General features: G+C 39.1%; 1 protein-coding gene across 1 annotated transcript in view; it reads right to left on the bottom strand.

Moving 5' to 3' along the window:
• Window positions 1-12,963, bottom strand: part of cacna1fa (calcium channel, voltage-dependent, L type, alpha 1F subunit a) — a 34,964-nt gene that overhangs the window by 11,461 nt on the left and 10,540 nt on the right. Inside the window, exons 13-35 of the mRNA XM_041798369.1 lie at window positions 12,502-12,662; window positions 12,154-12,379; window positions 11,850-12,057; window positions 11,612-11,732; window positions 9,713-9,785; window positions 9,524-9,587; window positions 9,381-9,438; window positions 9,193-9,289; window positions 8,971-9,100; window positions 8,825-8,884; window positions 8,619-8,725; window positions 6,657-6,744; window positions 6,190-6,297; window positions 5,614-5,666; window positions 5,362-5,508; window positions 4,065-4,266; window positions 3,820-3,978; window positions 3,625-3,735; window positions 3,455-3,538; window positions 2,428-2,454; window positions 2,189-2,317; window positions 2,016-2,081; window positions 1,799-1,890 (exon numbers count right to left, since the gene is read on the bottom strand). Of these exons, the coding sequence (XP_041654303.1) occupies window positions 1,799-1,890; window positions 2,016-2,081; window positions 2,189-2,317; window positions 2,428-2,454; window positions 3,455-3,538; window positions 3,625-3,735; window positions 3,820-3,978; window positions 4,065-4,266; window positions 5,362-5,508; window positions 5,614-5,666; window positions 6,190-6,297; window positions 6,657-6,744; window positions 8,619-8,725; window positions 8,825-8,884; window positions 8,971-9,100; window positions 9,193-9,289; window positions 9,381-9,438; window positions 9,524-9,587; window positions 9,713-9,785; window positions 11,612-11,732; window positions 11,850-12,057; window positions 12,154-12,379; window positions 12,502-12,662 (2,571 nt within the window). The remainder of the gene's footprint in view (window positions 1-1,798; window positions 1,891-2,015; window positions 2,082-2,188; window positions 2,318-2,427; window positions 2,455-3,454; window positions 3,539-3,624; window positions 3,736-3,819; window positions 3,979-4,064; window positions 4,267-5,361; window positions 5,509-5,613; window positions 5,667-6,189; window positions 6,298-6,656; window positions 6,745-8,618; window positions 8,726-8,824; window positions 8,885-8,970; window positions 9,101-9,192; window positions 9,290-9,380; window positions 9,439-9,523; window positions 9,588-9,712; window positions 9,786-11,611; window positions 11,733-11,849; window positions 12,058-12,153; window positions 12,380-12,501; window positions 12,663-12,963) is intronic.

Genomic DNA, 12,963 nt, shown 5'->3' with positions numbered 1-12,963 from the left:
AAGAAATCTCTGTGGGCAGAAAACCAGAATAGATATCTGTGACCTTTGGTCCCTCAGCTGGCACTGCGTTTAAAACCAGTTATATTCTGTGATGGATACTACAACATGGATTCAAGGACTCTCCAGTCAACTGTCGTCGGCTAACACAGTTAGCATCTGCAAATGTAAATAATGACTTTACCATTCAAAATGAAAGCCTTATAGCAACATCCAGAAGTGCTGCCAGTGTCTCTGGGCCCAAGCTCAGCTGACGTGGACTATCATTAAGTGGAAAATTGTGCTGCGGTCCACATTTCAAATTGTTTTTGGAAATAATGACCATCAAGGTCTCCAGGATAAAGAGGAAAAAGACCATCCAGACTGTTATGAAGGCAAAGTTCAAAAGCCAGCATGTGTGACTATGTTTGGGTGTATCAGTGACTATGGCATGGGTCACTTGCACATCTGTGAAGGCATCATTAATACATACAGGTTAACATACCAAATTATTATGCAAATTGGATTTTAGTGTCATTAATATTCAATTTTTTTGTTTTTCAGTTAAACTCATGGATGGTATTGTGTCTCAGGGCTCTTTGGATCACTGGTACAAAAAGAAGAACCGTACCTTCCGTAGCAAAATTATCTTCATGCATGACAATACACCATCTAATGCTGCAAAGAATACCTCTGTGTCATTGGCTGCTATGGGCATAATAGGAGAAAAACTCATGGTATGGTCCCCATCCTCCCCTGACCTCAACCTTACTGAGAACCTTTGGAGCATCCTCAAGCAAAATATCTATGAGGGTAAGAGGCAGTTCACATCAAAACAGCTACTCTGGGAGGCTATTCTGACATCGTACAAAGAAATTCAAACAGAAATTCTCCAAAAACTCACAAGTTCAATGGATACAAGAATTGTGAAGGTGATATCAAAGAAGGGGTCCTATGTTAACCGGTAGCTTGGCCTGTTAAGATGTTGTTGATTGAAATAGCTTTGATTTCAGTAAATATGACCTCCTTGTGCTGCAAATTTAACAAATGACCATTTTCAGTTCTTTACAGCCTATAAAATGTTTTGAAACCCTGTTGTGTATAATATTTTAGAACAGTGCATTTTAAGTTTTTCTATTTTTGAAAAAAAAAAGAGTTATCATTGGTAGGTTTGTTCAACAAAAATTGGAATTATGCTCTAACAGTTGAAAATTATACTGACTGCATTTGCATCGATGATTTAGAAAAATCAGAGAAAAATATCATTTGCATAATAATTTGGAATGCAGTGTATACAATAATTGAAACTCGGCACTGTGGAGCAACTTAAGATGTACATCAATAAGAATGGAAAAGCATTCCACGTTCAATACTAAATACCAAAACAGTGTCTTCAGTCCTAAGACATTTACAGAGTGTTGTTAAATGAAAAGGTGATGTAACATGTCCCAACATTTTTGAAATTGAGGTTTAGACACAGAATGTGTCTCAAGTAGAGAACCTCTAACTTCAGAGCTATTTGAGTCTTGAAAGCCTTATTAAATTTTGTATACCATTCCAGGACAAACATGGTTCGGGTCAATACTCACGTAGACATGATTTACCTTCATTGAGCCACAATGACTAACACATCCAAATTGCACTCCAATATATTTCCCTATATTTGACCTAAAATATCTTATATTTCCAATTAATCCTGTTTCTCTGAGAGATTTGTAGTTTTGATGCATAACTTGGCAGAATATTGCACACATTCAGGTTAATGTTGGGAAATATGAAGTTGATTATACACTCAGGGTCTTTCCTTGCCAAGATGTCTCACCTGAAGAGCACCAAAACTGCCATGAAGAAAGTTTGAAAGTTGCAGTTTCTGTTAATATGTGTGTCGTCATCAATGGCCACTTTTCCAAACGTCTGTGGGGAGACAAGAAAAAACTTCAATATTATAAATCTATAATGGTGAAGTAGTAGTAGACTGTTTTATACAAGTGACAATGTTTTGTTCTGACTAAAAATTGTGAGATATTAGAGAGACTGACCTGCATGCCAATCACAGCATAGATGAAAAAGATCATAGCGATGAGCAGACCGACATAAGGCAGGGCCTGAGCAGAGGAAAGTCAAGAGCACATTTTGTCAAAAAGTCTTTATAAGCATCATGAAAAAGTAATAAAGTCAGTCATGTGATTTATTCTCTATGCACCACACTGACCTGCAGAGATTTGACAAAAGTCCACAGCAAGGTCCGAATTCCTTCTCCTTTGCTGAGAAGTTTCACCAAACGCAAGACTCGAAACAGACGGAAGAATGTAATAGAAACTTTGCCACTCTCTCCTTTACCCTAGAAAAAATGTGAGACAAAACAGAAGGTTTATATGTGTGTTTTAGTTTTGAATGTTTGGTATTTAGAAGTAGCAGCCTAAAAACACATGGAGGCTACGGTGGTGCAGCTCTCACCTCTCCGTGGCCGCCTCCTCCCTGGATCAAGGGTCAACATGTGTAGGAGGACAGAGATAAAAAAAAAAATATATATATAAAAGACGAATGGTTTCATCCTTAAAATAAAAACTAGGTTTGCCAACAATGCCATATTAGTTGGGATGTCCTGTATTTCAAAATGAATTGACTTGTCCTGAGTGGGATATCCCTTGTCTTGCAATTCCTCATATATTAACGTTATTTCTCTGTGATTATTATACAATAATGTAAGAAGTGAGAAAACAAAGGCATTCTTCTCGAGGCAAAAAAGCTGTTATTCACTTGATCCAAAATCTGAAATTTGGTGACTGTACAAGTATGTTGAGGCCTCAAAAAAACAACTTCCTGCTTCATGGCGTTCACTGCATAACCATGGCTACATGGTTAGAGTCAGGCCTTCGAGCTCCGGATTGCCACAATGCCCAAAGTGATCCTTAACAATTTTGAGGACAATCTGACCAACCATGTAGAAATGAGAAGTCAAGAAGAGACAATATAGAGACTGATATCAGCCCTGCCCAATGGCAAAAAATCAAGATTTTTATAACTTTAGATGGCCTACTTGTGAAGATTGAGGAAATAAAATCTGTGGTTAATCAGATAAAACCACTCTGTGGTGATGTTTTCGATGTAACAGATGCAAATTGGCCCAAAAACGCCAAAAAAATCACATTTAGCCTTTATTAACTCACTCCTTGTACATTTTAGAGGATGGCTCCAAAGACTTTTTTGTCTGGACATGATACATATGTGTACAGATTTTCATGCATGTAGGTCAAATTAAGCCACAAAGAGTCGGAAGAAAATTGAAATAAAAATAAGTAAATAATGGGCCCTGATGACAACCCTAGAGAAGTGGCACCACAGCCATCTTCAGGGTCATTTTTAAAAAGCCAGCTGAATAAAGTTCCTTTCTTTTTCCCATAAGTGCCAGTGGTTTTTGATTTCTTTGTTCCTCACCAAAGAACACCTCTATAACCATTTGTCTGAGAAAACTTACACTAAACTCAGAGACGGCAATATCCAGCACGCTCCCCACAACAATCAAAGCATCAAATGAGTTCCACGGATCAATGAAATAGTGCTGCAAAACAGAATAAACACAGTCAAAGTCAAAAACAACAATTATTGACATCACTGAGAGTGTACTACAACAAGATAAAACCTCACATGAGCCCTCAGAGCCAGTAGCTTGATGATCATCTCTATGGTGAAAACCACGGTGAAGATCATGTTGAGGATGTCCATGACGGAGGTGAAGAGTTTGGACTGCTCATAATGCTTGGAAAGAAGTAAAAACATAGAGTTTTACTCAAACAGGCTTATATGTTTTTATTTTATCATCAAAAAGGTGTGATATAATACCTGCACAGCCAGAGTGAGGGTGTTTCCCAGAATAAGCACAAACATGACGTATTCAAACTGACTGGAGTTGATGATTTTCCAGAATTTGAGCTGAGACGGGTTTTTAGGGATGTAGATCTTTATGGGCTGAGCTTTCAGAGCATAGTAAACACACTGACGCTGGAGAAAGGAGAAAACGAGGAAATTAAACAACGGTATGACACAGTTACACTAAAATAATTTTACAGCTTTGTAAAATAACTGACTTGGTTTTTGTTGAGTTCACAGTTTTTGAATTCTGCCTCTCCTTGCTCACGAAATGTGATGATGACAAAACCCACGAAGATGTTCATCATGAAGAAGGCGATGATGATGATATAGATGATGAAGAAGATGGAGATTTCCACTCGGTAGTTGTAGATGGGTCCTCGGTTTATGGCGTTGGCATCCACAGCACGGTAAAGCAGCCTTAAGAGAGAAAAAGGTGCTTGTAAAATGTCAATTCAAAATGTATAAAATGTATATAAAAGTAAATATATGATTGTGATATTCCTTTTTTAAATAAATGCCAAGACATGTGACAAAGAGACCCTAAAAGCCAGTAAAGACATTATTAAAGAGGTATCATCATTAATGTAGAAAAGGTCTTACAGAGCTTGTTCTTAAAGCATTTTAACATATCAAAGTCACCACAATTTTAACAGTTGCTTCTGAAAAACAGTTCCAAACATCCAATACCCACCCTTTATAAGATACTATATTCTCAGTGGATCACTCACACCAGGCAATACAAGTCATGCACCAGCTCATTTGACCCCCAAAGTTGAGTTAGTTTAAGTAATGTGAGTGCTCTATATTCTGTTCAGGCATGGGACACTGATTTGGTCCTGGCCAGTCACAGTCAGTGCGGTTTTTCTGTGTCTTCTTATTGAGTTCTTTTTTAACCTTGACATGTTTCAACTGCTGACTTTCTGCAGTCTTCCTCAGAAGAGTCATGTGATGTTGCTGGGATGAGTCCTATTCACTGTTCTTATGCAGGTTTGGCCATGCTGTGTTAATTCCACCACACCCCCTGCCATCTGGCAGTTTCTTGGGCACAGCATCGCAGGTGTGGGGCAACATGTATGCTCCCTCATCCTGGTTCATAGAACTATGGGCCCATTTCCAAATATTGAAGGCTTCCCTGATCCATTGGTGGTACTTGCTGCTCTATAAACAAATTACACGTCTTTTCCCAGTCGAAGATGTGGTTTTCCCTATTGCAGTGGTCTGATTTTCTGACAGGGCAGGCAAACCTGCATAAGATCAGCTAATAGGACTCATCTCAGCAACATCACATGACTTGTCTGAGGAAAGTCAACTACTGCAAAGAATAAATAGTATGATTTTTTTTCCCAAATTTAAATCTTTGGTGAGTTAAGCTGATAAGAAGTTTGAGAAATCTGAGAGATACGCTCACACTTTCTTGCTATGTTTTCTTTTAGGGCTTCATGACAAAAATATGGAATTCCACCAGCCTCATCTACAGCAATACAAACACAGTGAAGTTAAGTTCCTACTCACTGTGGCCAGCCTTCAAATGTGGACACGGTGAACAAAGCCAGCATTCCCATTAATACGTTGTCAAAGTTGAAATCACTGTTTTCCCAAATCCTCTCCTTCACCATGGGATGGTTCATATCTCCATCTTTATAGACCACAAATGTGCCTCTGGAATAAAAAAAAAACACACAAGTAGACATTTGATCACAATAACTGTTTTTCAAAAGACTGCCATGTGTTATTACATGGTATAGAGAAATAAATGACGCTCACTTGCACTCTTCAGGAGTGTGTTTGGCTTCATCTGTGCAGCTGTAGAATCTGCCCTGTTGTTAAAGCACAGGAAGACCACACAATCACAAATCACTTTACCTTTAAACACCGCAGGTAAGAGAGAAATGCACTCAATGGTCTCAATGTAATATGTAATGCCTTCCAATACAACAGCTCTGTCTTATCACCAATCTCTGAAAGCTTTCAATGTTCAGTTTTTGGTGAAATTGATGGAAAAGTGTGAATTATATGATATATATTAATAAGATACTAGTTAAAGGAGGGTTTTTTTTCCTCCATTTAAGCTCCGTAGCCCTTAGGGGCATGCCTGTTCTGATACTTAAACTGTTTAAAAGATACTGACACCATTTACCAAAACAATAAGAATAAAACCTCTCAATTTATAAACACAATTTAAACTATGAATTTCAAGCCATAACAGTAGAAAATGAGCAGTAAAAGCTGCATTTAAGTAGTATAGCTGATCTTTTGTATTGAATTGCTTTATAGTACATGTGTGCCTAATAAAGTGGACATCAGCTGAAGAATTTGAAGGCTGAAAGTATGAATATGTACCTTAAAGAGCTGCACTCCGATACAGGCAAACATGAACTGAAGCAGCGTTGTGACAATCAGGATGTTACCGATGGTGCGGATTGCCACAAACACACACTGCACAACGTTCTGTGAACAAACAAACAAAAGACGTACGTTAGCTTATCTTAACTGATCCTATCTTACATAGGACAATGGTTCCTGACTTATTGCCCTTAGAGCCCCACCTTACCTACACAAAAAATAACCCATACATTTCTTTTAAAAGGTGATATAAATTTTAAATGTTACTGATAATATCCCAACAGGAGTAGGCCAACATATTTCCTTGCTCTTAGCAAAAGACATTTATCCAAGCAGAGAAGACAGAGTCAGACTTCGTTGAGCCGGTGGAGTTAAAAACCAATTACCTTCCAATTACAGCAATGCTGATATTCAGTACGTCATCACTCCCTCTTGTGGGATACAGCACAATCTTAACCATTTACCTTTAGTCCCTTTGCTCTGTTGATGGCTCGGAGAGGCCTGAGCACTCGCAGCACTCGGAGAATCTTTACCACAGAGATCGCACTCGAACTGCAAGAAACACAAAGATACAGTTTAGAAAATAAAGACAAACCAAAGTAAGGTACGCTTTACTGTACAGGTGCTACAAGGATTTTGACTCTGGTTAGCTTGGTCTCCTTATCTGCAAGAGTTAAAAGAATTAAATTGTTATTTATTAAACTGTTATTTATTAAACTTATACATACAAGCCTAAATCATGCAACAGTGCAGAAACAAGGAATGCAAAAGATGGTGGAATCAAGATAATGAATAACTAAAGTGTGTAGAATGATTAAAATCAAATAAATGTAGGTAGAAAATGTAGGCATATTTCATATATCTCATATATGTACTCACATATTAATTTACTGCATATAACTACTCAACTATTCAACTCTGCTTCTGCTGCTTTGTGGCCTGTTCTCAGAAGAGGCTGTTCTCAGAAGAGGCTGAACGCATCCTTTACATGATGAATTGGCTCTCAGGTCAAGCAAACAATTGAGAAGGGTCTACAGATGTTTCAGTCTGGTAAGAAGGTTGAGATACTAGTGAGGAGCTGATTCTCATGACCAAAAAGGATGATTTGGAAAGATCTGATATCACGAGGTTAGGTAAGAGTTGGCTGGGATTAAGGGTATGTGCGAGAAGCAACGTCAAGAGAACAAAAACATGTTTTGGTGGTCCTAGAAGTGTGTGTATGTGTGTGCTTGATTCATGTCTAGGTGCACGTCTAGATTAGATGCTATAAAAGGGTCTGCCACTGGCTTTCGGGGCTCTCTCGATCAACTGCTCTGTAACTCTGTATCTTGTACCGTGTAATAAATATCAGCTAGGTCTAAACTTATCTCACCGTCTCTAGACTCTTGTTTTCGTGATATGTTGGACGCGTTATAGAGTTCTACGCCTCAACAAAAACAGATTGACTAAGGACACATCTAAGTCAGAGTACCTGCTAAAATATCAGACCTTTCACTATTAAAAATATGACTTTTCAAGACTTTTATTGCCTTCAATTTAAAGTCAAATTAAAGACCTTTTAAGACTATAGAACAATTTGCAAGAACCCTGAATAAAGCTCACATCAAATCACATGCATTCAAGATGGTATGCATAGAACGAAGCTAAATAAATAATAATAGTTGGTATTTTCTCGATTAAATGTGTGCCCATTGAGCTGAGATAACTGTGACTGCTTAAAGACCCTGTAAAATGAAAATAAATTGGTTTGTTATATGACAGGTCACTGTGTTATGAACCCCCAAGTTAAATTTCAGTCAAATCTCTAAGTTTATAAAATTAAGCTTCACAATCATGAAAAATGAGGCAGTAAAATCTGCTACTGGATGGTGTGTGCGTGTCAGTTGAATGAGCTGAAGCCACGCCCACTCATTAAATGAAAAATGCTACAATCTGGATGGAGGGAAACACTCATACTATTAGCCCTGTACAGGGTCTTTAAGTTCATCACAACATCAAGAGTCAAGTTTCTACTGCCATTGCGTAAGACAAGGAAACAGTGCAAATGGAAAAAAATGGCATCTCGTTAAAAAAATTACAGATTGAGCTAAAAGACTAAGTATAAATTGGCACTGGGTGCAACATTTGGAAAATTATAAAGCTTCATTTGACTCAATATTTCATATTTTTGCCACATTAGCTACAAATAAGCCATGATAAAACAACAACAAACATGATATTGAATAGTGCCAAACAAATTAAAAATATCTATGCAGTATTTCCTGGCTTCTAGAGCAGGACGGCATGACAGGAAAAGTTTGAGAACTTCTCCTTTAATAAGACATCACTTCATCTAAACATTACTGCCACACATTAGTAAGTTCTACTGATTTTTCTGTCAGGAGACAACCGTGTGCTCACTTTGTGTCTGACAGGTTTGTACTCACTGTAGGAAGAAGGATGTCAGAGACACGCTGACCACCAGCAGGTCAAGAAGGTTGAAAGCGTTTCTGCAGAAGGAGCCGGTGTGAAGAAATGCTCCGTAGACTGTCATCTAGATTGAAGGAAAGAAGGGAGACAAGGTCAAGTCAAGTTGATCTCCCTTTAGATGAATGTTAACAATTATGTCAATTGTGTCCTCTGCAGTTATTACCTTGAGTACAATTTCCACTGTGAAAACTGAGGTAAAAACATAATCTGCATAACCCAGCACCTGAGGATGAGAGGCTTTTTTTAGTATTCAGGGTTGATAAATATGAACAGATGGGCATGGAGTCTGTCTGGTGGGTCCAGTCTTACTATGTTCCTGAATGAGTGGGATTTGATTGGATCCTCAGCAGCCAGAGAGATACTACTGAGGATGATGAAGATGAGGATGAAGTTGGTGAAGTAGGGGTGATGGATGAGGTTGTGGCAGGCCACTCGCAAACTGAGAAAAGCAGGGAAATAACAAGGAAAGTGGATTATTTTGGCAATGACTCAATGGGATGGGAAAACTCAATAGGATTGATCTCTGTTTACCAGTTTTTCTTTCCAAGAATGAAGAAGGAGCTTCCATCTGGGATTGGCACAATCTTCTCTTTGGGTCCTGAGAACTCAGGCTTTAATGGAGCAACTCCTACAATAAAAATAAGAGAGAATAAGAGGGAGACTTAAGACACAGTTAGACCTGAATCTGTATTTGCCAGGTTTATGCCCACTATACGTACCCTCAAGGCCCTCAATGGCCCTCAGCTCCTCGTTTTCCTGCCAGTCGTCCTCTTCATTCTGCAAAAAAGAGCTGCTGTCATTTGGCTTTTTCATTTTGGAAACGTGTGATACATTTAATTAAAAAAAAAAATAAATTCTCTACCCCTCCATCTTCATCTTCCTTTTCCTCATCCTCGTCCCACTCTTCCTCTTCTTCTTTTTTCTCCCTAAATAAATAAAAAACAGGAAACTGTGTTGAAGCTAAGGTGATGTTTTCTAGAATTAAGCAATAGTATATCTTAAATATGTCCTCAGTTTTCTACAAGAATCAAGAACAAAAGTTTAAACTTACTCCACTTTCTTCTTTCCACCACCTCCTGCCAAGTTGTCGACAGCGATAGCCAAGAAGACATTCAGCAGAATGTCTGATTGCAGAATTAAGGATTCATGTTCAGTTAGATGTTAAAAATAATTCATAATTAGAACTACCGCCTGGCGCTTATATTCCTCCATGAGGTATCCCATTGCCAGACGGTGAAAGTACAGTCGTGGGTGGTTAAGAAAAAGAGCTGTGATGTTCTCTGTAGTTGTGTAATTTGCAAAAATGTTATAGACAAGGTTTGACCATGAGGCCGCTGAGACTTTGACCCTGTACCTCCAAAATCCATTGAGTTCATCCTTGTATCTTGGTTTCGATTTGTGCCAAGTTTGAAGGAAATCCCACAACGCATTGCTGGTACCACATTCACATACAAGCGATGAACATAAGGCCTAATGATCTTTGTCATTAACCTGTGACCTCCAAAACTTAATTAACTCATCTCTGAGTCCAAGTGGACATTTGTGAAAAGTTTGAGGGTAATCCCTTCAGGCATTCAAGAGAAATCCAATTTACAAGCAAGGGATATACATGAGGCCCTTTTATCTTGATATATGAAAGATTTATAGTCAGATTTTATCAAGATTTAAAGGAAATCCCTTAAAAAATTCTTAATTTATTGTGTTCATAGAAACAATCTTGAAAGAAGGGGAAGAACATGAGGCCCAATGTCCTAGATCTTTAAATAATGACCTTCAAAATCTAAGTCAGAGTGGACATTAATGCAGTTTGAAGGAAATTCCTCAAAGCATACTTGAGACATCCCATTGACAAGTTAGGGATGAACATGAGGCCCAGTGACCTTAACCTTTGACTTCCTAATGTCATCCATTCACCCATGAGTCATTGTGGATCACTGAGATATTGTATTCATGATAATAACTTGGAAAGCAAGGGATGAACATGAGGCTCAATGGCCTTGTTCTTTGACCTATAATCTACACTCTTCAAGTTTGTCCTTGATTCGGGATTAACTTTCGTTCAAAGTTTGATGTAAAACCCTTTAAGTGCTCTTGAGATACTAACTTTAAAAGAAAGGGATGGACATGAGCCCTCTGATCCTGACTTCCAAGATCTAACTGTTCCAGTCTTCAACTATAGCGGACATTTGTGCAAAGTTTAAAACATCCTTTAAAGGAATAATGATATGTTGTGTTCAAAAGCAAGGGATGACATGAGGTCTAATGATCTTCATCATTAACCTATGACTGCCATAATCTAATTAGTTCATGCTTGAGTCTGAGTGAGCATTTATGCTGTTCAGTCAGGACCACTTTATTAAGAAACACGTTCAATGTGTCTTAATTAGCAGCTATTAATTAGCTGTTATTTATGTTTGGTGGTGTGGCTGTTCAGGGGTCTCCTTGCCCTTCCACAAGCCTACGTGGACAGCATTAAGTAGAAACAGCACGACACTGATTAAATCAGAAGAAGAATAAAGGAGGAGCTGGGGGGGGGGTGTTGCAAGAGCAGCTTGCAGAAAGAGCAGAAGAGCACAGAGCAGTTTAAATAAGGCAGCATGAGAGATTAGCCAATAGTGTGTTTAGAGCAAATCGGCTGGCCGTCAAATGATGATCTTAATTATGGTTGCTTGACTCCGTGGCCATTCCTTACAAATATGCAGGAATGGCTTTAAAAGCCGCTGAAATGCAGGAAAGCCATTATCGACAAGAGCGTTTGGTTTGTTTGCTCAGAGCTACTGTGAAAAGCTGACTCCATGGATGAAACTGACTCCCTATGCATACAGGTTCATCCATTGGTAGCGACAACAACTTAACTCTGCCTACAGATTCCTTATCTGACACACTAGATATGAAAACGCAGACTTTGATAGATATCAGAGAGTAGATGCATGAACACTGAAAAGGATACAGTTACCACAGACGAAGAGGATGACAAAGTAAATGCAGACCACCATGTTGGGGAAGACTGGCCCTCCATATGCCATAATACCATCATACATCACAGCGTTCCAGTCCTCTCCAGTGAGGATCTGCAGAGACAGACACCAGAAAAAGAGGGACAATGAGACAGAGAGATTGATGATTCACAGCACATAGAGGAGTAGAGAGGTAGGAACATTATGAGGCATTTAGGAGACGTAAATCACCTGGAAACAAGTAAGCAGAGCCTGAGGGAACGAGTCAAAAGTGCTTCTCTTCATCTGAGTCTCATCAAAGTTAAATTTGCCTCCAAACAGCTGCATGCCAAGCAGGGCGAAGATGATGAGGAAGAGGAAGAGCAGCAGCAGAAGGGAGCAGATAGCTTTCATGGAGTTAAGCAGTGAGTTGACCAGGTCTGATAAAGCAGCCCAGTGCCTGGAGATTAAACATCAAGCAGATAACATGTCGGGGAATAAGGATAAAAAAGACAGCTAGAGTGGATTTCAACCACTGGATTCAATTATGAGTTACCGAGTCATCTTAAAGATCCTAAGCAGTCGGATACAGCGCAGCACAGAGATGCCGATAGGTGGGATGACATCCAGCTCTACCAGCAGCGTCTCCAGGATGCCTCCACACACAACGAAGCAATCGAAACGGTTGAACAGAGCCATAAAATAGATCTGCAGGCCGAAGGCGTACATCTTCATCAACATCTCCAGGGTGAAGAGCAGCAGCAGGATTTTATTGGCTCGCTCTGATAGAAGAGAAGATGTGGAATTTCCTTTAACTCCTGCTGCTTTCTCTGATTCCAGGATCTAGCATCAGGGCTTACAAAACTTGATCAGTATTAGAATAAATGGAGGAATGGGTTTTTACCTTGCATTTCTGTGAGCCACTTTGGCTGTCCATAATGCTCCGAGGCACTGGCCACTGTGTTGAGGAACACCAGCAGAAGAACTAGCCAGTAGAAGTTTGTGGTCTTGACGGCAACACGGCAGTTCTTCCTGAATGTGTGATTCAGCTGACACAGCTGGTCACTGAATAGATTAAGAGGTCAAATTAGCTCTGAATAGTGATAAAGGTTGCAACAACTGATCTATTAGACTTTACGTCGACACTTACACAGTAGCTATACCTAACTGTCATGCTTAAGCTGAAAACTGGAGGGAGAAACAGGAAGCCATTCAGTCAGAATAATGTAAGATGCTGTTGGTTTGAAAGTGATTAGATGAACATGAATTGATTTTAGTTTCTTCCACCGTATGAGGACTACACCTCATCAGTTTAACACCTGTATGTTTCAGCTAATACCACGAGTCAGAATATTTGTATCAATGA

This window comes from Cheilinus undulatus, linkage group 11 (assembly GCF_018320785.1).
Source record: "Cheilinus undulatus linkage group 11, ASM1832078v1, whole genome shotgun sequence".
Lineage (NCBI taxonomy): Eukaryota > Metazoa > Chordata > Actinopteri > Labriformes > Labridae > Cheilinus > Cheilinus undulatus.
The sequence above is the reverse complement of the archived record's forward strand: the minus strand, read 5'-3'. Positions and strand labels throughout refer to the sequence as shown.